This window comes from Curcuma longa, chromosome 1 (assembly GCF_044706935.1).
Source record: "Curcuma longa cultivar G26 ecotype Majalengka, Jawa Barat chromosome 1, ITB_CL_G26_1.1, whole genome shotgun sequence".
Lineage (NCBI taxonomy): Eukaryota > Viridiplantae > Streptophyta > Magnoliopsida > Zingiberales > Zingiberaceae > Curcuma > Curcuma longa.
The window spans coordinates 17,857,184-17,883,043 of record NC_133861.1 but is presented as its reverse complement, the minus strand read 5'-3'; the positions used below and the strand labels follow the sequence as shown (position 1 = coordinate 17,883,043).

Sequence of the window (25,860 nt, the reverse complement as noted above, 5' to 3'; positions counted from 1 at the left end):
TTGTACTCGGTGAAGCCTTGCCGGACGATATCATCGACCTTATCCGCAAAACCGGACACGGCCTTCTGTTATAACTACGAGCCTACCCCTCCATGTCGAGGCATTTTCTAGTTCCCGTTTCTTTTAATATAAATCCTTAACTTTTTACCATATTCACCTTCAAATAATTTTTTTAAAATATGATGCAGATAGTTTTGGGTGATACTAAAATTCCTTAAAATAAATAATTTTTATTGTCCTGTTTTGTCAAAATATGATTTGAATGGTAAAATTGGAACCGTGCATGTCATTTGGCCAGACGTAATCTTAATTTTTTTATTTGTTTTTAAATTAAGGACTTTTTAATGCATTTATTCAAAGTCAAAGTTATGTAGATTCCTTCTGACGTACTTGTTACTTAAGTCTGAAACCAACATATGACCTTGAAATTTAGTTCTTTTTCTCTACCTAACTTGACTGAAGCATGCACATTAAATAAAATGGATGACAGCTAATTTAATTGGTAAGGCCTTTAAAAATTATTATTAAAATTTTAAATTAATTTTCATTCAAATATAAATGCTTCGCGAGTAAATTTAACCCCTCCACTAGTTCCTGTTTTTTAATTGGCACAAGCACAAAAATGAATGGAAGAATTAATTAGCATCGCTGTCTTACACACGACTCTACTTCAAAAAATTTAATGTGGATATCACCTTAAGCAGCTTGACGATTCCATGACCATCTTAAAAATTCCTACACAACTCAATTCAATATCCAATTGACGATTCATTTAAAAAAGAGATATTATGCACACTCGTTTAGTTTAACTGTTAATCATGTAAGCTTTCATTTATCATATTTTATAATTATACAATAAGAGAAATATGAGCAATACAAAAAAAGAGATATTTTGATCTTTAAAATTATTAGAGTGTGCTTCTTTAATTTTTAATAAAAATGATCCCTAAATTTTGTTCTCGGATGATTAATTTTTTTTATGAATTTCAATTTATTGGTTGTAATATTTTTTTCATTGTATTAAATTATTTTAAATTTAAATTGATATTTTACATTTTATGTGAATATTTTATATATTGTTAACTACTTTATAAACTGAAATTAGTTGATAAAATTATAAATTAAATCTATATACATAATTTATTGATCAGAGAATTTTTTATGGATGAAACAGGATAAATAATCTGTTTTTCTAGTAAATTAGGGATAAATGAGAAGAAAAAAAGAGAGTAAATTTAGAATGTCTTTGATAAAACAATCAAAAACAAATACTCTTTTCATTATTTTAAAAATTAAAATCATCTTTTTAATTTCTAGAAACTTAAGGGCATCTGGTAATTGTAACTTGCTCTCAAAAGTTTATGTCAATTATATTTAAGGCTTTCAACTTACAATAAAATGAATAAGATTAAAAATTTCATTAAACTAGACGGAGAATCTTGAATATATATATTTTTAATTTATTAATATTTATAAAAAGAGATTATTTGTGAATCATATTTATCAATAAAAACATTTAAATTTATAAATAAATTAATTAGTTTATATTATCAAGACCGCTAATCAATCATATAATTTTAAAGATAAAAAAACTTCAACAAGCAAACTAAGCTTAATAAACTCTAAGGCAAAATTTGAATCAAGCTCAAATTTTAATAAAAAATCAAGCTACACTTAAATAATTATTCAGGTTAGGGCTTAGCGATCTGAATTTATTTATTTATTTTTAAATTTATTTATTTAGGATAGGTTTGTGTTAGTTCGTGGATTAAAATATTTATTTATTTTTAAAATTTAAAATTAAAATAAAAAATTAATTTATTTAAGTTGTAATTTAAATTTAAAAAATTTAATTTATTGATATAGAATATAATTCAAATTTAAAATTTTTAATATATATTATTTTTTTTATTTTTTACCGTCTCATCCCATCGCATTTGACGGTTCTACCCATACCATGATAGCCAATTATTCAGTTTAAGAAAGGCGGCTACGGATGAAGAGTATAAATAACCTCGGCGTATCGCTAGCCCTAATTCGGTTCTTGAAGGTCACTTTGAACTGCGCAGGCGCTGCCCGTGCCCACCGGCGCCTAGCATATCCCTGTCGTTGCCCAGTCCGTAAGGCGGTGAGAGATTACGGTCGACTCCGATGATGAGGGCCAGAGCTGCCAAGAACGCTTTCTGGCTCGCTCGAAGGTCTCTCGGGTCGAAGCTCGTCGAGGATGCTTCAGTTCCTACGGTGGAAATTTTGTCCCGCTGTGATGTTTCTTAGTCCTATGAGTTTTGAATTCGAAAGATGTAATCTGTTCAATACTTCTTGCAGTTGGGGGAATCCTCTCGCTGGTTGGCGTCTGGAAATCGCTGTTCCTCTAGGAGTTTTTTCTACGGTAGGTTCAGAGCAGGCGAAACGAACCCTTTTCTTGTTTCAGTTTTCGTCTGGAACTAGGTCTATTTTGGAGCAATTTCTTTACTTGAAAATCTCTAGTTTTACGAACTAATTAAATTTGCAGTGAGATCGATCCGTGAAGCAACGAATGCTAGTACACTTCGCCGGAACTTGTTCCCGAAAAGGTTTTTTCACGGTGAGTCAAAAAACTATTCGTTTTCTGTTTTCCCCCAAATATATAGGTGATTTGCGTCGCTCATACCCTGCATTCTGTTATGTGCAGGAACGCAATCACTGTCCGCGAGGGATTATTATGATGTCATTGGTGTTAATCAGAATGCAAGTGCTGCAGATATAAAGAAGGCCTACTATGCGGTAGGTTTTTGCACCTTAAATGCTTCTTCTGATTTTTGATTTTGTTGCAAGTTATCACCCTCTTAACTATAAATTTCACAATTCTGTTCTTGAGTTTGGATGTGTATTGTTATGTTTAGCTGGCTCTTCCATGCCATGCAAGTATAAATCTTCATTTTTGGGTATGTTTTCCAATGAATGCTATATCTAATTCATAGGATTCTTCTATAGTGTTGGCTATGCTTAAACTAAATTTTTTGGCACGATTACGTGGTGAGGTAGTTGAGCAAACACGATTTTCCAAGTTCTAATATCACCAGGCTATATTAAAGTTTGAGTGGACATTTACAAATTGTGGATCAGAAACTGACCTACAATATTAGATTATTTTACGTTTGATACACATTTTAAGGATTTGGGTCAATGTTTCCTGTCTATGATATTGAGTTGGAGCTGCTTGTTGAACTGTCAATGTTACAAATCGTTGAAGACTGTTAACCTTCATTGATCATCAAAAAATTGTGCTACATGTTTCACCAGGGAATTCAAGTAGAAGTCAGAAGAATAATGACCTTGAGAAAAAGCATAAAAAATGCTTAAGTTATATTACTTTTACTCTGAAAACCTAGAGGTACATCATGATACATCATCAATCAAATAGTAATATCTTGTTCAGTATTATTATAGTGTTGCACTGTTGCTACATGCAGACGTAAAGAGAATATCTTTTTGACTAGCATTGCATAAGTTGTTTAATTCTTAGTTTCTTTTACTAAATAAAATCTCTCAATTTTGGAGTTATAGTGGAGAGTTTGCCAGTCAATTTTTCTGATTTTGGATTTATAATATCTTTGTTTCGGTGCATGTCTAATCAATCCCTTTCCCATGGCTATGTCCGAGTTAGTGGCACGGAAATTCCATAGGCGATCACTATGCAGCCATTGAATAAGTAGCAAGAGTGCCAAATAAGACATGCCACTCATACAATTCTCATTTTTATCTATTTGCATAAAGCACAAAAATAACTAAGAAAGAAAGTTTATTTAAATTGACATGATAAATATAAAAATTGTTTTCAAACACATCGCTATGTCCGTAACATAAATTATCTGAAAAGTTCATAAAGTTATAAGTGCAAAAAAAAAAAAAAGTGAACAAAAGCTCCATTAGTCTAAAAGTTTCAAAATACCAGCTGCAAATACATCTCAGGGTGCATAGTGCTTCATCTTAGAATTTGTCTCAAAAGAATCTAGAGGCAACAATGGAGGATGTTAGCGTGGAGTAGTTGAGTAGAAATGCATCAGTATAGAACAATAACAAGATAGAATAATAAGATAAAGTCATAGTTATGTCTCCATGTTAAAGTCAATTATTTACATTTTGTTTAGCGTTGAGCATTGGATTTTGTTTTTTCCCTTGCACTTCGATGCTACTTGGGGTGGTACTTCGTGGACACTGCAACTCTGGTATGACTGCTGTATCAGCGAGATGAGTATGCCATCTCAATATGAAGTTTGATGTCCGCAGGAAATTTCTGATAATCAGCACAGTTTGCTGTTCTAACCACAAAGAAGGCAAAAATTATGTGAAACCGAAAGGGAATAGGAGAAAGAAGCTCAGCAACAAGAGGGCTATGTATCAACATTTATGGGAGATGCAAGGCTCGCTGTGGAAAGTATAATTGTACCACTACTGCTCATTCCTAAGAACTCCTACTTGTTGCTAATATGAGAGAGGAGAGGGAGGGTGAGGAAAATGGGAGAGCGAGGAGAAGAAGAGACATGGTTTGGGGAGGATTTTGTTTTTGTGATTACCTCGCCGCAGTCACTATTGTTTGGTGTTGCTGCTTAACTTGCTGGCTGGATGTTATTCAATGCTTGTGCCATGGAAACATATTGCCGATGAAAGGGGACAGTAAGGGTGAGAGAAAAAAAACTGATTAGTTAGAGAAAAGAAAAAGGGGAACCTTACATTTTGCCACCAAACAACCTCAAGAGTTGCTTCTGAACAAAAAAGAAATCAGCTGCAAATCTTTTTGCTGGCTGTGCGTAAGGGCTCCCAATTTGTTGCTGGGCACAAGGAAAAAAAAATCATGGGTGAGGATTTGATCAGACAAAAGGGATAAGAGGGTATGCTTGTTGTTGGAGAAGAAGGGTCATGTCAAAACCTCACGTTTGCACAGCCAAAAATGCTTGAGGCAAGACTGTCGCCTTAGGTGCTATTGATCACCGACTGTCCTGCTCAACACACAGATGCAAGCGTGGAGGCTCATGTAGGAGAAAAAAAAGTGGAAGCTGAACTGACTTTGGAAAGCCTGAAAATCTAAGGGAGGAAACTTTGTCGTGCCCAGTAGGGAAATGCCATTGAGATGTCTTCAACTGGTATCAAAAGTCAGTATCTAATTGAAGACAAAGCGTGCTTTAGTGTTGCAATTTTTTTACCAAAGATAGTGATGGTTGCCAAGGCTGTGATTTCAAAATCACAATAGGGAGGAGTGAGAGGTGTTTGCGAACGAAAGAGAGGGAGGGAGAATGTTTGGGTTGGGAAGATATTTTAAGGATCAGGTTAATGGGTATGCCTGTTTGTGGGTTTAAAAGAAACAGTTTATAACCACCTCTATGTTTTGTTGATTTTATGTTGAAACACTCTATTTTTCAGGCTTTTGTTCTTAGTAAACTGACTCTGTTTTGTTCAAGACATAATGAACTGTAGGGATGTACAAATCCTTACAATTAATAATCAATACCACGTCCTTTGGATAGGTGTGATAATGCTTGTTAGCTGATACATGTGCATTAATCCATTAACCCCATCAATAAGGACCTGATTTAAGCCATGGTGATAAATGTGTCAAGTTGAGAATCTCCATTTGTCATTTGCTAGAGTAAGATATTTGCAGAAGCTCATCATGGCATTTTCTCTATGGTCTTATGTCACTGTCACTATCCTCATTTTGTATAAGCACTTGTGCATTCTCTCGGCAGCTTGCTAAGAAACTCCATCCTGACACCAACAAGGATGATGCTGATGCAGAAAGGAAGTTCCAAGAAGTTCAGCGTGCATACGAGGTTACTCAATCTTCGATAGTCTTGGCCATATTTTGTCAATTGTTTTATTCCAGTTGTTAATTACTCTCTATTAAATTTCATGAGCGAAAGATGAAATCTGTCCTTTCACAGGTCTTGAAAGATGAAGATAAACGAAGATTATATGATCAGGTAATTGTTCTGTCTTCCTTGCATGTTGTCTCTCTATACTATCCTTGATGGAATATACTTGTGATGTTGTATGGCTTATTGAATGTGTCTTTTTCACTAATTGTCTTTGGCACTACTATTACTTGGGTGAACTATAGTATAAAGGGTAAAATATTTAGTGAAAGCTTATCTAGATTATGGTAATATGGGGACATAAAGATGAGTGGGAGTGTCTAGTCTACTATAGTGATCAATATTTCAAAGTCTACTGATCAGGTTGATAGTTTTGAATTGCAACTAAATTCTTTCCTGTCGAAGCAGTCCACACTAAATCTTCTGTATGTTATGTACTAGATAGGCAACCTGGGTTTTACAGTAATCACCTCAAAAGATTAAAAATGAGCATTTGTGAAAGTGAATAGACAAAATGTTTTGTGATAACAAAACTCATCGGACATGAATCTTGATGTATAAACATTGGGAAATATAAAAAATGCTAGCTTATTAAGGAAATGTTGTTTTTTATCTTAAAATAATGTTTATTTCGACCAGTTCTTCATGAAACTCAGTGATCATTCAATTGTTACATGCCATTCTTTCTGGTCTTATATTGATAAGCGTGATCTAACAGGTTGGTCCTGATGCATATGAACAAGCTGCTTCAGGCAGTGGACCTGATGGGCCGGGTCCATTTGGTACAGGATTTGCAAATCCATTTGGTTTTGGCATGGATGATGTACGTATACTTTTCTCTGTGGTCTTTCTGTCTCAAGTGAATTTTTTGTTTCATGATAATTCATACTGTACTAATATAACTCCTGTTACACTTAGGTATATAAAGATGATTCCCTTGGTCAATTAGATTGCTATATCAGTGTGTTTAAATTGTTGCATGCCCACTATTAGCCAAAATTGTCTGTCTCTGTGTGTGTAACCGTGCATCTGTATCTGTATCTATATCCTTTACAACTCTGCTTATTTCGTTTGATGCATCAGCTCTGTATGAAACCAGCTGTTCAGTAACATGTCTGTAGGTTTAATAGTTGAGTATCTCAATAATAGGCCTTACTGATTATTCTGGTTATGAAACCAGCTGTTCAAAGACATTTTTGGAAACAGAGATTATGGAGGACTCGATATCAAGGTTTCCTCTTTCCCCATACTCAATCCTCTTCTAAATTTCCATGGCAAGTAACCAGTTGCTGAACCTATTTGTTGTGTTTTGTTCGGAAGGTTTCTCTTGAAATATCATTTATGGAAGCAGTTCTAGGGTGCAAAAAAACAGTTGTATTTCAAGCTCCTGTAAATTGCGAATCTTGTGGTATGGGATTTTCTGTCCACAAAGTATTGCCATTTCCAACAAATGAACTTCAGCTGTTAATCATGTAATGCACGGTTAACATTCTTCCTTCCTCTTTCTGCAGGTGGGTCTGGGGTCCCTCCTGGAACCAGACCAGAGACATGTAAGCCTTGCAAAGGCTCGGGAATGGTTAGATTATATTAAAATACTTGTTTATAAACATTTGTAATGTCATTTTCCCACAGTTAACTGTTATGTTTTATATTGTCAGGTTGTATCACAAAATGGCCCCTTCATGATCCAGACAACATGTTCCACTTGTGGGGGATCTGGAAAAACTGTAAAGGTGATCATATTGTTCTGAAATTGGTTTCAGATTAAACCCTTGGTTTAGCTACTTACCTAGCTAATGTTGAATGATTTCTGTTCTTAAGTTATTATAAAATTTTCAAATTGTAGAGGAATGCCAAACTGTTTTCCTGGAAAACTGCCTGAGATCAGTATGCCAAGACTTCCATCTAGCCAACATCTAGCTAAGATAACTTTAACAATAAGCATCAACTAGCAAGTCACTAAGTTATTACAAGAGTTGACCAAAAATACAGTATGAGATGATCACTGAAAGTTAGATGCATGAGACATAAAACATTCTATAGGAAGGATTCTGATGTATTAAGGAAATTCACACTGAGATAATCCTTGTAAGTTAGATGCATGATAAGTAAAAGCGTAAAACATTGTGAGATGAATAATTGGGTTGCACAGTGGCTAATGGCTATGATTGCGATTATGGGCATGTTTTATTTGCTGTAATGATATTATAATGTCTTTCAAATCCTCGTTATAACGGAAGGTGGATGCTGGAGGTGGTGTCACCTTCTCATTTGATGATCTAGAAAGAAAAGCTAAGTACTGAACTGGAGCCAACAGTCTCTTGCCTTGCTCAAGTAAATTAAGGTATATTAAAATACTGAAGGAAATAGAATTATGGTAGGCTTGCTTGTTTATTTTTCTTGTAGAATAACTATTTCTTTCGTAGCCGTGCTCCTCGGTCGATCCCACCTGACCTTCTAAGTGTGCGGCTGTAGGATGAGACAAGGGTTATAGGGATGGTCAGGAAACTTACTGTGTATGACCAGGTACATTATGGGGATAAATCTGAAGATATTAGTGAGTCTAACTATTGTGCCCAAGTAATGCTTGTCATGACCTAAGCAAAATGCCTAAGTGGTGAGGTTTCAGCCTTGCAAAAAAGTGGTCCTTGGAGGTGCTGATCTTATGATGATAGAATTTATTTGTTATGCTGTTGTGGTAGGCAAGGTAACCTTGTCTGAGGTGCACTTGTGCAAGCCCATAGAATGTATCCTGGATTAGCACATGGAAGAAAATGGATTTGGTCAAATGTGTTCATGTAGCAGTTGATGGAAATGTACTCATAGCAACTTGTATGTGATCCTTAACAAGCCAATCTTGATTGTATGCAATTTAGAAGGTTATGGTGCAATCCATGGTTTGAAATATTGTTTTGAACTGGGGTTTTGGTCCCCGGCCAAAACAAAAAAGTGTCATGTCAGGCGTATTGACACACAATTTCAAAAGTACCAAGAGCAACGCATTGAGGAAGAGAGGAAGATCTGACGAAGGGGAATAGAAGGAATCAACTTACCGTGCGGAAGCCCTCGTTGCCCTCATGCCTTACAGAAGGTGACATCACTTGCATGAACTCCATTGCCATTGCTCGCAGAACTTGTAGTCACGGAGTTGGGCTTTGCTCAGAAATTGTCGACGGACATTAGTTGCAGACGTTGCTTGCGGAGGTCACTCATGAGCATTGCTTTCAGAACTGGAAGTTGCTTGGAAGCTTTGTTTTAAGTAGGTTTTGCATACCAATTAGCAGGCAGGGTTTTATGTGTCATTTGGTAGGCGGAACGACATGTTTTGTCTATCCCAACCTGGCATGGAATGAATTTTTAAACCACGGTGTAATCACTTATTTTGTTGTCAAGAAAAGGACACTGCCTTTGATTCTAATTGATATTAGAATATGGTCAGCTGGTCATTTCGATCTGTAGTTTTGAATAACTGATCTACTGTCAAAATTGGTACTCACTATGGTATCACTTTAAGCTACTGTCCCTTCTTGCCCTTACGCCCCGTGACATCTACTAGGTTATTAGTGCTTATATGAGTTTTTGGTTGTTAGTTTTGTTGTTGCTTAATCTTATAGATGATGACAACATGTTAATTGTAGTCATGACATTAAGGGGCAGTTTTTAATAGTGAATAGGATGGTTAAAAACCTTCTTATGGTGGAACTTGGCAAAAACCTTTAATCTGATTTTATTAGGCCGTATACGATTTTAATCAATATAACTGAAATGGGAATGTTAAGTTATATACATATGGTAGTTAAATATGATAGGATAAGAAATGATGCCATCATAAAAATGAACGTAAAAAAATGTAGCTTCAATCTAGGATAAAATGAGGAAAATCATGTAAGAAGGTATTGAGTAGCAACACCTTCCAAGATAAATTTTGTAACTCAAACTATGATAAGATGAGGCAGTGAACCTGTGAATATTTTGTTAGAAACATTAAGAAGACATCTGATTTTGAATGCCCTTGGTTTTAGCAAAGAAATTGCTTTGCATATGGCTGAATACTGGAAAAAGACATTTGATTTCCAAAAAAGTATGAGTTGGTTAACTAACTCTTATTCCTGCTATTGCTTTGTTCAACAATGGAATCTCATTCTTTTATAGGTTCAAAATTTGTCTCACTTTTACCTTTCAAAGCAAATTCCTAGCTGACAAGTCTTTGTTTTTCCTATTTCCCATTCTGCAGAGCCTGTGTAAGACGTGCAGAGGAAATAGAGTTGTGAAAGGAACAAAATCAGTCAAGGTGGATGTGATGGCTGGTAAGTTTAGAAGTTCTATTTTTTGCAGTCAACATGACAGTATATGGTGAATGCCATATTGGAAGCTACTTGCCCTGTGTAGACGCCTGTTTATTACCTCACATGTTATTTTTTGCTGTTTGTATTCCCAAACTTCTGTGATGCCACTATTATATTAATTTCTCATTCTTAACAAGAATCCAGAAATTCAAGATTGTCAAATTTATCAGGAGAATTTTTTGCTTTTAATTAAATTTTCTTTGTTGATCTAATAGCTGAACATTTACCAGTGGCAGCATTACTCCCTTAATTAACAGAGATGGTAAAATACACAAAGCTAACTATGCTTTCTAGTGGTGGTTACCAGGCTGCATAATTCAAATCTTTTCTTGCATAATTTAAATCTGGTGATTTCTTATTTATTTACATATAAATGAAGGTGTGGATGATAATGAAACTATAAAAATATATAGAAGTGGTGGGGCGGATCCTGAGAGCAATCAACCTGGTGACCTTTATGTTACTATCAAGGTGAATAACATGTTTAAATTTAATTCTGTACTTAATGTACCAGAGAAGAACATTCTTAAAAGAGCTGTTTTAGGTTCGGGAGGATCCTGTCTTCTGCAGGAACAAAGCTAATATTCATGTGGATGCTGCCATAAGTGTCACCCAGGTACCTAGTATAGCACTTTGATTCCAAAACATAGTGCTTTATTTCTTACGGTGCTTATCTTGTTCAAGCATTGTTTGGGGATCTAAAATGGATATTGCATGTTTTCCATTTCTCATTCCATTTAGTTAAAGGACCTAATCTTTAATGACCTTGCCAGGGTGTGGTGCTACCAAAATTCAAAACCTATAACCTGTGCTACCAAAAGTCAAATTCTATGATCTTTTGTTGAATCTGGGTTGATTGTTTAAAGGATAATGTAATCCATAGCATTACAAAGGAGAGGGAATTAGGAAGCAATTGTGAATTACATTAATTTATGTTACATTGTTCAATGGGGGGAATTAGATGTAATTGCAAAACTTAATTCCCCTACCACCACTGGTGAATTGTGTTTGGCATTACTTTGTATCTCTCGCCAGTCTCAGAGTAGAAATGCCTGTTCAGTTGCAGAAGCTGGATGAGGCCAAGAGCAAAGGAGCTAAGTTGTGTTTTGGACCTAGAAGAGTTCATCAATCCGAACCATTGGAGCTTCAATGTTGAAAATTTAGTAGAGCCAATTCCATAAGAATTTTAATGAAGGGGAGTCGATCTAGATGAGTCACTGTGTCTGCCCCTCTGATAAAGCGGCTACATGCAATTTGTATACTTAGGGATTCTGATTTTTGTCTGCCATCTATCATTATATACATCTTTGATGCATTGGTACATGCTTTGAGAAGCTAGCTGCATGTTGGTTGCTCTTTCAGATTTGGCAATAAAGAAGAGAGAGTTGTAGGTGAAAAAACAGGGTACTTATATATTAGGATATACTGGTTGGCTGCATGTTGGAAGTTATAAAAACAAATGCATCTGGTTGTGCATCTTATGATAAATACTATCAACTGGAAGCAATACCTTTTGTAGCTTTCTGAACACAATTGACTTAAGCAGTCAGAAGCTGCTGTCCCTTGGCCTTCTTTCTTTGAACCTTTGGTGTGCTTGAAAAGTATACGTTAATATGTTAAAACTTGCAGGCAATACTAGGAGGTACCATTCAAGTGCCAACTCTCACAGGAGATGTAGTCGTAAAGGTTTGTGGGATGTGGCTTTCTTAGAAGGATTTTCATATTGGTATCATATAAATAGGCAAAGGGTATGTGCTAATATGAGTGATGGCTGCAGGTTAGGCCTGGTACTCAGCCTGGTCAGAAGGTGGTGTTAAAGGGGAAAGGTAATAAAAACAGCAGCCTTCTGACAAATATTGTATCTTTAAGTGGCTTGATTATAGAGCTCATACCCTTGTGCCAGAGATGGGAGATTAAAACTATATGTTGGTTGCAGGATTGAAAACAAGGAACGGATCTCCTACGGTGACCAATATGTACTTTTTAATGTCACAATTCCGGCGTAAGTTTCTTTTCTTTCTTTATACATTATATTTTCCCACTTATTTTTAGTGATTGTTTGGTTGTATATTTTGTCTATTGTCCAGGAACCTGACACAGAAACAGCGTAAGCTGATTGAGGAGTTTGCAAAAGAGGAGCAACGTGATTATGAAAAGGATGAAGCTGCTGCTGCTAGAGCGTCTGGATAACGTACCAATCATTTGTGGAATTGTTTCGGCTTAAACAAGGTGATCTTTTTTTTTTACAGGTTATGTAGGTTTTGGCGACTTTTCCAATTTTGTCGTCGCCTAATTTAAATGATTTGTAATTGTACCAGCGTGTTCACTGGTACAAACAGGATCCCTACTCTGAATTAGATATTTTTGTGTTCCCTTTCATCGTTTTTCGGTCGTTTGTGTAGCAGGATAGAATTTCTGGTTTGTGCAAAGCAATATATACATATTATATAGGTTGTAATTATCGAATCTTTTGTTCGCGGCAGTCGGAGTTTACATCTAAGGATTTAAAGATAACTTGACAAAGCTTAAAAGTTCTTGTCAATAAAGCCTCTTAAAGTAGTTAAAGAATTCGTACAGAAATTGGAACGTGTATTGATGGTCGTAGCGTCTGCCACGCTACTGAGTGCGGCTTCGCGCGGTGGATTTCGCAGTCTTGAACATTTTGACATAAATGCAATTTTTACATTTTACGTAACAAAAAAATGCTTTTCTAGCAATAGTAGTTTAGTCTTATAATAAATTAAACATGAAAATAATTATTTAATACCTAATCTTATCTAATATAATATAGAAACATTAAATACTAAAAAATTACATTCCTTTATTTGAATACCAGCAGTGAACCGTTGAACACAAAAAGGAAAAACCAACACATCTTAAAAGGGGTACGTTAACACCTACACCGAGATGCCGACGTCGCAAATCGTCGGCTAACATGTGTAACGTATCAAAATTTGAGAATAAAGCTAAATATTTATCATCGATAACGTTCGTTTAGAATTTAAGCGCGTCGACGAATAATTTTAAATGGTTAAGCCTGTTAAAGAAACCAATGTAACAAGGCATTTTCGAATTACACATGGCATGGCTGACGTTATCTAATTCTCACCACAATCATCCCAGAAACAATTAATTATTACGATATCCAAAATTAAGCAGATCATGCTGAACAAACACACATCATACTAGGAAAAACACGTACATCAACACAACATATGATTGTTATGGTTTTATTTAGTAGAATATTGATAAAATAGGTGATAGACTGCAACAGTCAGCTAAGGTTTTTGGTACCTCCACCACAAACCAAGCTTCCTCTAGTAATCAACGTGGGCATCAGCCAGCGACTTTTCTAGTATAGTAACTTCCAGCAGCAGGAACTTCACGGGGTCGACCGAGATTGTAGGCATGAGCACGCCATCCTCCATTCTTTGGAGGCTGCTTATGCGGATGTGATTTCAGATATAACAGCTTGCCATCTTCCTCCATACCTCTATTCGAGTTAAGTTTCAGGTTGGCCAACTTCTCCATAACAGTTGAGCTACTTTGTACATCTCCAACGAGTGGTCCTACCAACAGGAAAAGTTGCAACAAAGAAAAGTTGAGGTCCTTCTCTATCAGAACAGCATAATGAGTATTTCTGATTTAGGTAGTTCTAAGGATTTACCACCTTTGATGTTTCTTGGAGTTATCTGATGGTTATATGGTTTAACATCATTCTCAATTGTCCTATCCTTCCGGCAATCCTGCAGTTAGAATAACAAGACAATAGGCAATAAGGCAACTAAACAAGTTTTCACATAAAAAATTAAATTAAATTAACTATAAGCTACCTGATGATTCATCTCCAGCTTTCTTTGCACACCTACAAGTCACAAAATAAAATAAATTATAGAATAATTATTCGATGAAAACTGAGAAAGTATAAATACATAGGACAATGAAGGCCACCTGTCCCTGAAAGCTCATTTGTACTATGGGACGGAAAGTTTCTTGCAAGCCTTGTACTGGATAAAACCCCAAGAGAGGGGTCCTCTAGCACTTTTTGACACCAATGCACCTTTAATGGCTGCTTAATATTACAAAGATTAGAGAATAATGGAATTTAATAATAATAAAATCATCGGAGACTTAACCTGATGAAGGTGTTTTGTGCACTCCATCTGGTTTCAATTGAGGTGATGGTGGGATTTGAAAGCAAGGCTGCAAGTAGTCGACAAATAACATGAACATAATAAATCCTATCGCTTCTCAGAGTATTCTGTTCCACAAATCATATTTAACAAGGATCACTATGCAACACATTACCTGGAAGAAAGAATGGTGAAGAACCTCCAGTGCAGAGGGTCTTTTAGTAGAGTCCCACGAACAAAGTGACTGCCAAATAAGTGAAGATATTAGAATGCAACAAAGCCCCCAAAAGTCCACGTATCTCAAACTACCAATAATGAGAGCAGAATTATCCAGTTTGTGACTCACCGAGATAAGGTCAACAGCATCCTTGCTGGCTGTTGGAATTAGCACGGAAAGAGGGATACCAGCAAACTAAGGCAGTCAAAACAACACATATCAAAAATTTATTCAAGCTTTCATAGGAAATAAGCTTCCTCAATTGGAGTCAAAAAGCAAAGAAATAACAACAACAAAGCCTTATCCCACCAAGTGAGATCAGCTAAAAAAGCAAAGAAAGCAAAACATAAAACAAATGTTTTCCATATCTGGATGCCAAACCTAAGATCATCAAAGAAGCAATAAGACCAAACAGCCATGCTGCCGATGATAGGGCACGTTAGTATCTCAAGCGTGCAACTACCAATTGCAAACCAATTGACAAATGGAAACAAATTCTCAAAAGAATGAGAACCCAGTGATCCTAATAAATCAGTTGCACAGATGAGGCATTTGGAGTGGGGACAAATAAATTTACAGAAGCAACAAACACACCTGTGGGAACTGATATTTCATTGCGTCTGCAAGTTGTAGTCCTTCTGACCAAGAGTAGCTATTCGGAGATCCAATAACATTGCAGATTTTGAATAACTCATCTGCCTCACTGAAAATTGTAGTCCAAATAAATTAGCTCGTATGAGAGGGGTTGAGACATCAAACAATGAAATTAAAAGCTATATCAATTTAGCTTGGCACTTAAAAACTACTTAACTCTACGGAGAGTTCTAATTCACCTAAAGCATCAGTCATTTAACAAAAAAACAATGCGCAAATAGCTGGTCAACAAACAACCTACAATATCACTTTAATAGGATAGGAGAAATTATAAGTTTTATACTTAACAAAGACATTTAGCAATTTGACGAGTACCTCAATCCAGGAAAAAGGGGACGAAGTGTGAAAAGTTCGGCCATGATAGCTCCCATTGCCCACATATCTGACATTTGAATAATATAATAATTTCATATAAAAACAAAGCTGACTAGATGCATATACTGGATCAGTTCACTAACCAACTGCAGAACTGTGAACAGAAGATTGAAGCAAAACTTCTGGAGCTCGATACCTATGGCATCAGCATAACCAAAGCATGTGAAAAAAAAAGGATAAAAAGTGAATGTCACAAACATGCTTACCAGCGTGTTGAAACATATTCTGTGAATGGTTGCTTCGAATGAACTTCACGAGCAAGGCCAAAATCCGCTATCTTCACAAGGTCCTTAGTTACCAGTAAGTTCTCTGCAAAGGTCATAATCTAGTTTAACAGAATGCTAACTTCACCAGAATAATTACAGGTGCATAAATCACATTTAACAGAATAAATGCTGATCCAAGATAACAACGTTGTAGGAACACGTTGACAGAAGGGAAAAAGTTGACCTGCCCAACAAAGCTAGTCTTTCAAAGATAATAATCTTTTGTATTGAATTATGAGTATTTCATATCTATTATCAAATTTCAAACTAGCTTGGTACTGCTTACTTAGCATAAAAGTTTCAAAATCTGAAATATGTGAATGGAAATGCTAATCGATGCTTGATTGGCTTGCAAATTAAACAATATTATGCATGTCTTTTACTGTTATCCAAAAGGACCTCAAATATATGGTGACCTACAAGCTTTTCTATGGCAACAAATTCAACCTTCATAAAATATACTTTAAAGAGAAAATATGTAAGCAGTACCAGGCTTAAGGTCACGATGAAAATAACCGTGATGGTGCATGTAAGCTAGTGCTCGAAAGATTTGAAAACACCATTTTCGAATTTCAACATCTGAAAAGGGTTTACCCCTTTCTTTCATAAGCTGGTAGAGGTTGCAGTCCTGTTCGAAACAAACTTTATTTAGAAGCTAGCAGGAAAACTCAGACAAGCAAAGAAAAAAAGTAGAGAAGAATCATACCATGTACTCGAACACTAGGTGCAACATATCACTATCTCTAATCACCTCCTTGAGCTTGACAATGTTTGGATGATTTAACCTTCGTAAAGACTGGAAATCATGCATCTTGATGAGACAACTAAAGAGGAACATTTTTATTGCAAAAATATACTTCACAGAATTACCTTTACTTCCCGTAGATTCAAACACTCCTCCCATGAGTAATACTTTCTTACAACTAAAGAGGAACATTTTTATTGCATAAAATACTTCACAGAATTACCTTTACTTCCCGTAGATTCAAACACTCCTCCCATGAGTAATACTTTCTTTTCAACTTCTTAATAGCAACCTGTCGGAACAAGAACCATTTTTCCAATGACATTTAGTAATGTAGTCAAAGATGACAACTAATTTTGATTGGTTAAACATTAAATCACAGTAAATTGTTCAACTGCATTAACACACCACTTCACCGCTTTGCTTGTTTATTGCCCGCCAAACAGTCCCAAAAGTCCCATCTCCAACTTCCTTGATTACCTTGTACCTGTAGGATTAAAAAATCCAAGTAAATACAATTCAATATTGCTAGCCTAGAAAAACACTATAATGAAGAACTTACCTATCCATCCTTGACTGCGCACTTTTTATTGTCCTACTCAAAAGAAGGATGTGTGTCCAACAACAAGTGTGTTCCCACTACAAGCAAGCACTTCTCAAGAAGAGCTTCTAAGAGCATTGAGATACTTGTTGAGAGTTCAAACTGATACAGAAGATCCAAAATCATTCTAACATATAGGCCAAACTGTACAAGAGATTGTTGTCCCACTGCAGTCTCAAGGACAATAAACAGATACTTTGAATGAATAGTATCAACCAACACACTGAAGAAGTGCACCAAAGTTTATGGTGAAATTTGATCAGCTTATCGCTTGTTTATTGACTCCATTCTTGATAAAAGCCAAAGCAGTAAGTGAAACAGAGAAAAGTTGATGGCAGAAAAGGTGACAGGGCAATGAAAGAGCTAGTGAAAGACACCTGAGAGAACAAGGCAAAAATTTGAGAATTTCACAATTTAATTAGTTGAGATTACTATATTATGAAAATAAAATACAGTAGCAGAGAAAAACATACCAGCAGTATAATTTTCATGCAGTGATTTCATGATTTCAAATAGGCTCCAGCAAAGGCTGCATTGGCCATGTAAACTAAAAAGATGTGAAAGTTGTAGATAGAAAGTGTGCTGCATACATGCAAAGGCAAGAAGTCCAGTTATAAGGCAGCAATGCAAACACTAGATCAACTTCAAAGAAAATCGGCACGCCAGCCTCTGGCTACTGTAGATTGGTCGTGTGATTCTATGTGCAGTTCATCAAAGAGGTGAGAATAAAATCTCCATTAGCAGAAAGTCGCCAGTCAATAACTCCATCAAGGAACAAAACTCGGAACTTGATAAAACTCAGCCATGAGTACACTTGCGCCATGCGTCAAGTATCACTATAGCAGTAAAATGCCCTGTGTGACCTGACCAAAATGGAGAGAATGAGATATATACATAGTTATCAGAGATAAGGCCACAAAAATTCCCGTTGAAGAAATAATACACAATCGCATGAATGCACCTCAAAGATATGTTTGAGTACCAAATCAGAGAAACTCAAACATGTATTTCAGAATAAAGTGATATACATCTGTTCCTGTTAATTAGTTATGTTGTTAACGTATCATAGAGTCATTACTGGTGTAGAAGATACCACAGGATATTATAAAATAACATGATCATTACAACATAACAAAAAAAAATTATATAAAATTAGGCAAACTAAATTAAGCTTGCGACCAGTATTACATTAGTGATAAAAAAAATCATGCTTATAAGAATACAAGAGTAAAGGTGCTAAGATTATCAACGTGAAAACTTCAAATGGACTGGCAATCTATCCAAAATACAGAAGCTTGACCGCAACAGGAAAATTCAAACAGCACGGGCATAACCTAAGAAGTCGTCAACATATGTTTATACCAAACCTGACGTTCGCCCTCGACAACCTATACAATCAAGAAAAATCTGAGCCCTCTAATCAAAACCATTGATAATTATTTTCAAAATCCAACCTCTAACAGGCATCATTGAACCAACCCCGAATCGCTCGAAAAAAGCCCCTCAAATCAGCTAAATTCACCGAAAGATCGAAACCCTAATCCTTCGGAGAAACATAATTTAAATCCCCAAACCTCAAACAACCATCTGACCTCCGAACCAGATTAACCCTAGGGTTTCGATCAACAAGCAACTGTGCCCCGTAAATCAAATCGAGTATAGACGACCAAGATCTAACATAAACAAGCAACACCAAATTCGATGGAGATCGGTACCTGGAGGCCTTCCAGCAGACCGCCCCTGAAATCGCGCCGACGACGGAGGAAAAACCGGAGGAACAAATTGGGGAGGTGCGAACGAGGGATGGAAGCGACCAATTTATCCCCACTCGTTTCTGGTATGTTGCTCCCCCGGACTTTCTCCAAGCTAAACGGTTCCCCCGTAATAAAAAAAATACTTGCCTCGCGCGAATTCAAAAAAAAAAAATCAAATTCGCCAAAAAATCCACGTCAGCTTTTTGTCGCATCGTCCGCGGGTACAATTAGTTGCATTGGGTCAGCATCGGCGTCGCATAATCATGAATATCGAATTAAATAACGAGAATTATTGTCCTTATTTATCATAATAATAAACACTATAAAATCTCAAATCTTCGTATTATATATCATATAACATCATAGTCCTTAGCATGCAGCGGCGCATACAAAAAATTTGTCTCTGTTCATGAATATTTAATTAAATAACAAGAATTATTGTTATTATTTATCATAATAATTGACAATATAAAACCTTCAATTTTCAGATTTGTATATTACAAGATCATAGTACATCACCTTATATTTATGTACATTAATTATATTGTTTTAAATAGTTTGATGCCTGATAATTAATCATGTCACAATTTCACTCTATATTAAACCAAACACAATGGAATTCCAATATCTCTCGTTAAAATATTTTACAATATTTCTATCAATAATAATGTTCTTTAATATTCTTATTTTTATTTTATTATTTAAAATCCCTCTCTAAATCTAAGATATTATTTCTCCCTTACATTATCATTTAAATTTTGGACAGTTGATTCTGAGCGTTACAAACAGAATATACAAGCAATAACTCTCTCTGAATTTTTGTCAGCTGAAACTCAAAGAACCAGACAGTTTTGCTGGGAAAACAGTCGCCTGAAGCAATCACTGTCCAATTTCATGGTTTCAGAAATACAGATAAATCCTTTTCTTTTGTGATAGTATATTTAGGTCTGACAATGAATCTGCTGAAATGTTTTTGCAGGTGCAAGTATTAAGGAAGCAATCACCAGCTGCCAGTTTCAGGGTAAATTCTTTCAATCTCTTCGACAAGGCGCCTCTTCTCATCTTTTAGTTCTTCATTCTCTTTCTGAAGCTCTTCTATGTGCTTAGTTTGGTCAGAGTCTTTCCTGGCAATAGTTGTGACAATAAAATGAACAAAGTTCTTAAAGGATTAAGTTGCAATTCACATTGTATAGAACAAAAGTTTTATCAACTTACTAGTAATAACAGAACTAAAGAGTTTGACTCAATCTATACATCTATGAAAGAAAGCTTACATACCTGTTCATAAATGAGAGGTTAAGTTTCAGCGATCTCACTTCCTTCTCAAGCGTTTCGCAGCGCTTAAGAACTGCTTGCATATCTGACGGCAAAGCAGGTGCCAAACTTCTCTCCTTTGCCTCTGCCATTCTGAATGATGAGATTAAACAAAATTAAAATTTCTGGTACTAAAATGTTATTGACAGTAGACTACAGTAGATATCAGCTTCATATGCAGTACTTGAAGATAATGGGAACCTCAGGGCTCAGTTTTAGCAAATTATAACCTCAATTTCAGTACTTGCGAAAAAATAAGGATGATTACAAGTTCAAGTTATCGGTAACATACTTCCTTGAGCGCTCGACCCGGCGCTTCTTTGTTGGATCGCCCTTGTCCACTGCATGACTTCTCTAGTTAGACAAGACGACTAGAAAAAGAAGTGGTTGAAAGGTGCGACCGATTTAAGTTAATCGAGATAACCAAAGATTTTGCAGAATGGGGGATCACTATAAAATTGGTATATGCATTTTGAAATGGGCAAACCTTCGTTGGAGGACTGTGGATTGCAGATAACTATTTGAGAATGTTAACTTTTTCAAGAAAAGAGCTGCAAAAATTGAGAATTAGCTGAACCATACCTGAAATTACTGAGGAATTAACTGATCCCAACCGAATTAAATTTCCTTTCTGTGAAAGTAAAATGGACGCTACATGATTAAGTTATGATATTCAGAAGATATGACCTCACCCATAGAAAAATCACATACCTTTCTGTCATCCTTCACATTGTTTTGTAACATGTTTTCTCCATAATCTACAATAAAGGATACAAAGATGAGAGGTGTTGTGGAGCAAATTAGACAAATACTGTACCAATATGAGAAATTCAAATTAGGTTACAGCAAATATTGAAAAGTTGTCGCTGAAAGTACTTTTAGTTGAAAAAGATTTTGATATTGTTATCACTAAAGCTTTTAGTGACAATTTTTTTATCATTAAAACAACTTGTTTATAGCGATAATAAGAACAAACCTCTAGCCTCTGAAACACATAAGTGAGAGAATTGCAACATACCTACGGATTTATGATTCCAATTTCGACCTCCTATAGGCCTTTTGGAACTCTCACAAATGGAATTAGTTTGCGCCGAGTTGGCAAGATCATCACATGCATCAAAGGCGAAGGCAAGCACTGCGGAAGATGATCCACTCTGTGACGGTTCTCGAGACACAGTCCCAGTTCTGAACTGGTTTGCTGGAGTAAGAAATGCTTCAGTATTTGGCTCCAACGATATCTCAACTTTTGAGTTCATCGAATTCTGCTCTGAAATAGATGACACCATATGAAATTGGTCGGTTGGCCAGTAGATCTCATTTTGGATGCCTTGATTGCAGATAAGATTTACTTCTGGTTGAATATTTGAAATCACATTGGAAGTTACTTCTCTAGCAAGCCTTTTATTTTCCAGTGAGCCTTTGAGCATGCTGACAGCAGAAGAAATTGGGTCTACTGCTGCCACTGAAAGAGTATCAAAAGGAGAAGTAGCTGAATTGGAGAGAGACATAAATGCCCGAACTTGAGTGCCAGTTTCAACGATGGGCGCATCGCAGAATTCATTTCTAAGCTTTGTCGGCTCTTTTTCAACACCTGGTATTGTGCTGTTATTTTGAGATTCCGTAATAGCTTGCATCTGGCTGTTTTGCATGGCAGCATACCTCCTCCTGCAGGAAAAAAGAATGACACAAAAAATGCACGTAAGAAAAAAAAGAAGAAAAAGACTCAACAATATCAATATTGACTCTATTACTTTACTCCACAAGGTAATTTAGATACCTTGTAATTGTGTAAGAGTTCACAATGTTCCTTTGCAGACTATGCTTATTCATCACTATCCTTTTTTTAAATAAAAAGAAAAAGAAAGAATTTTGAGTAGTTCAAGAGTAACCCGATTGGACGACTCAATTTTGTTTACTGCAGAACACCGAGTTTGAATTTGGATGAGTTCAACTAGACATGATTATAAAGAGACAGCCAAATGAGAGACCTTAATAAAATGAGAAGCCTATTGAAATCTCATGCTACTGATGGGTCAAAGAAAAATAAAATACATCTCCCTGACTGCTTGTGAGATCCTGAACCTCCACTTCTGCACAATGCCATCAGAGCTGTTTCTGAAACTAATATTGCAGCAGTGTAATGATGTTTGCAGGATTGATATATGCCCTGCCCACCGAGAAGAGTATGCTGGCTAGATCCGCCTCCACCCTTGCTGAACAGCCTCACATTCAGAAAACATATGATTTGCTGTTTCATCTGAGGAACCTGAGCACAATACACAGCTAAAGTCTGGAAGTCGAACTCTCTTCCTTGTAAGGACAGCTTTCTTATTTAGTTTACCAGGCAATGACAGATAGCAAAAACACTTTAACTTCAATAGAAGTATAAGGCCTCTAGACCCCCTCAAAACTCCCATCATCCTTACCTCCACGAAGCAAGAATTGATATGCCAAACTTGAACAGGCCTGTAGAGCTTCATCTCCAACTGAATTCATATACAGTTTGTCAGGGAATGATATTTCAAACCAACCTCACCAGCATCAAGATATACAGATAAGGGACCAGTCTCCTATAACTTAGACTGAAAGTGGGAAAATTCAAGTTCAGCTGATACAATGGAACATCTTGACCAAATTGCTTTAAAATCATATTACACTGGTGGAACTTATGTTTTGAGGGAGGGGAAGGACAATGGTGTACCTGCATGTCATATATAACATAGATAGATATATGAGGGCAAGCCCTCATTTGGTGAAGGTGGGTTTTGGACCTAGGAGTTTGGCAATGACTTAGTAGCAAGCACCTTCATCACTAATAGTCCTTCTAGCTGAGAATCATCTAGCATAACTTGAACAAAGCTGGCCCCACTCTCGATATTTAAATGAACCTCAAAATAGCTCATTTTGATTTTGTCAATATCAATCTGCACTAGTATAACTGCTCTATATATGTACACTATGAACAGTTGTACTGTTTCTTAAATTTGCTAGGGTTTCATGTGATTAGTGCAGTATCACACCGGTAACTACTTGCAAATTATAACATTAGACCAAGCATGAAGGTCAGTCTCAGGAATATCAATTTAAGGATCATTGCTTAAAAATTAAAAATTTATATTTAAGTGCCCTACCGTAGCTCTGAAGACCGATTTCTCGTCATTGGTTGGGAGTTGTGAAACCATGCCTGGGTAAAAAAAACCATCAGAGTTTCACATAATGTCATTGTCATTGACAAAAGACAATCTTTAGGATAATATTATGTTTAAATTGTTTGAATAGAAGTCTAACCTTGGACAAGAGGAAGTTAGTAGCTTGGATGCTTTTCTCTGCAGCGTTCCTGATCAAGGACATAAGGAATCAGTACTAGATGAATGAAATATGAAGATAAGATTCAACGGGAAAACAACAAGAAACCTACCAAGCAATTCCAGTAAATTTTCAAAAATATGAACATGATGCCCATATTTCTGAACTAATATTAGAGAATGCATGGATCTCAAAAGGTTATTCTATTATTAAAGAGACCAAGATTGATAAACTTTTCCATCCCGTGAGTTTTCATTGAGTAACAACATGAAGATGCATGTATCAAATCAAAATTTTAAAATAAGGATTTGCAGTCTGTTTCTAGAACCTGACTGAAAAAAAAAAAATCCTGTTTTAATATAGTGGGTTACTCACCTGATAGTACCCTGGATATCATGTGAGTGATCATTAAGCATGCTTAAACTATTATCCTCTGTGTTTGTCTTCTGTGCAGTGCCAGTTTGCTGGTTTCCAAAAGCAATGATCTCTGACGATATTCTGTAACATTAGCAATCAAATATTTCAGCAATTAGCATTTCTCAGCATCCCTTCGTGATAATTCAAAGAAGGATAAGTGTAGCATGCAACTATTTCAGGATTTTCATGTTTTATATGGCCAAAAATATTCTTAAAGATATCCATGAATTATGAGACAAAAACAATAAATTAGCAAGAGATAGTTTTGCAATAAAAAAATAAACGATACATGTATTGTAACTATATCAAAAAAGGATAGTGTGAAACAAACGATTGTAACCATAGTGTCTTCTCCAAAGATTTTGCATACGTAATTTTTCAAATAATCTGATATTATTTTTTATTACCTAAATTAATTAAATCAGAATTAGGATTCAATTGATGCAGAAATTCAAGAGATGAGATGTTGAAACTAGAGACTTTTGAATCATCAACTTACTTTCGTGACATTTGACGAGTATGATTGGTGCCATTCACTGAGCTGAAGCCAGGAATCTAGAAAATGATCAAGCAAATGTGTGATACCAGGTAAGTCAGAGAATTATTTACCTTAAACACTTTGAACTGAAATCTTAAGTAATCAAACAAAGATGTAAGTTGACAATGTATGAAGGAAACTCCAGTGGCCAACAATAACTCCATAAATTACTAGCTGTGTCAATTCAGCTGATTGCTCCATTACTTTGCTATGCAATGATGGTTTACAATAATACATAACATGCGAGCACTATATGTTTCTACATGGTGTCGATACAGGTGAAATTCATGACAAATTGTCATTGAATGAGCTGATGATGTTTCTTTTCTTTACTCTGTTGGACATCACTTTTATGATCATCCTTTGATAAAATCACTATCTGGAAAGATTATGACCACAATTCAATGGATTGAACTGATTTTATCCAACACATTGAATTAAGACTAAAGTCGGTTGAACTTACTATTCTTCATTGAATCACCATGCATCTTTGATCCTAAATCAACATGGCAACTCATTACCTATATATAGTTAATACTACCCTGATAAAAAGTAAGATTTCCAAGATAGTGTGTTTTTTTTTTGTGATATGGCAATTTTTTGTTAGGCTGCACGAGCAATTGTTTGCAACCCTCTTTTATCCCTAACAACTTTATCCATTTCAGTGCTATAAACCCAAGGGCCAATTGTCTTTCCATCATCAAAGTAGAACGAGATTAAGTCATTAAGAAGTAAATATGAACAAATGAACAGGTTGAAGCTTTATTCGGACCTCTCCATTCATCAGCCATGCATTGAAGAGCTCCTCGCTGTCTTCTCTACAGATCTGCAATGTGGTCCTGTATCCTAGCATCTCCATGTTTGGTGGACAGCTCCCAATTGGATTCTCGATAAAAGAACTCAGAATCATCTCCTCAGTTGAGCTCCTAAGCATGTCTGGAAAACCCCTCCCTTCTGTCTCCATGAAATATAATCCCTTTGACCTTTTCAAATTTATGCAAAAGATAGCCCTTTTAGTCTCTTCTTCTCCACATCTTGAAATTCCAGCTCTAATCCAACGTAGCTCTATAACTACAGCATCCAAAAGTTAGAGTTGTGCTAGAATCAGACGTTTTGAATTGCAAATATGTAGTTCACAAACTTAAACAAAGCTAAAATTCATCATGTACTCGCTCCTTAATTTCTTATGTAGCCTTCATCTCCACCTTTTGAAATCTCAACTGCAATCCAACACCAGATCTTCAATTATCTACAGTAACCAATCATCAGAATTTAGTAAGTAACTTGGCTGTCTCCAGTTAACTACAGGATCAGAAACTTTGAACACCATAAATACAACATA

At 35.9% G+C, this 25,860-nt stretch overlaps 2 protein-coding genes and 1 pseudogene across 2 annotated transcripts; 1 reads left to right on the top strand and 2 right to left on the bottom strand.

Annotated features, from left to right (window-relative positions):
- Positions 1-2,056: 2,056 nt before the first annotated feature.
- Positions 2,057-12,577, top strand: LOC141833925 (chaperone protein dnaJ GFA2, mitochondrial-like). Its single transcript, XM_074721423.1, is given in 19 exon segments — positions 2,057-2,241; positions 2,326-2,389; positions 2,513-2,584; positions 2,672-2,763; positions 5,727-5,810; positions 5,922-5,960; positions 6,571-6,675; positions 7,033-7,083; positions 7,173-7,260; positions 7,364-7,428; positions 7,511-7,585; positions 10,087-10,159; positions 10,578-10,669; positions 10,743-10,814; positions 11,828-11,884; positions 11,976-12,024; positions 12,135-12,152; positions 12,155-12,200; positions 12,286-12,577. Coding segments are annotated over 19 exon segments (1,335 nt in total). The 5' UTR covers positions 2,057-2,151; the 3' UTR covers positions 12,389-12,577.
- A 743-nt stretch (positions 12,578-13,320) lies between these two features.
- Positions 13,321-18,977, bottom strand: LOC141828816 (cyclin-dependent kinase F-4-like; annotated as a pseudogene).
- A 756-nt stretch (positions 18,978-19,733) lies between these two features.
- Positions 19,734-25,557, bottom strand: LOC141848154 (protein CYCLOPS-like). Its single transcript, XM_074736250.1, has 11 exons — positions 25,291-25,557; positions 24,480-24,535; positions 23,939-24,061; positions 23,546-23,594; positions 23,389-23,441; positions 21,276-21,922; positions 20,969-21,015; positions 20,840-20,888; positions 20,550-20,598; positions 20,222-20,350; positions 19,734-20,067 (listed from the first exon to the last, which is right to left on the bottom strand). The coding sequence occupies exons 1-11, from the start codon at positions 25,480-25,482 to the stop codon at positions 19,944-19,946; spliced, it is 1,518 nt and encodes a 505-aa protein (XP_074592351.1). The 5' UTR covers positions 25,483-25,557; the 3' UTR covers positions 19,734-19,943.
- Between the last annotated feature and the right edge of the window lie 303 nt (positions 25,558-25,860).

What these genes read in the sequence shown, in the direction of transcription:
- LOC141848154 (XM_074736250.1), bottom strand. Translation starts at nt 25,482, where the DNA reads ATGGAGACAGAAGGGAGGGGTTTTCCAGACATGCTTAGGAGCTCAACT. An exon ending in AATCGGTCTTCAGAGCTACG is followed by an intron (nt 21,923 to 23,388) that starts GTAGGGCACTTA and finishes TTTTTCCTGCAG; the next exon opens with GAGGAGGTATGCTGCCATGC. An exon ending in CGGGTCGAGCGCTCAAGGAA is followed by an intron (nt 20,351 to 20,549) that starts GTATGTTACCGA and finishes CTCATCATTCAG; the next exon opens with AATGGCAGAGGCAAAGGAGA.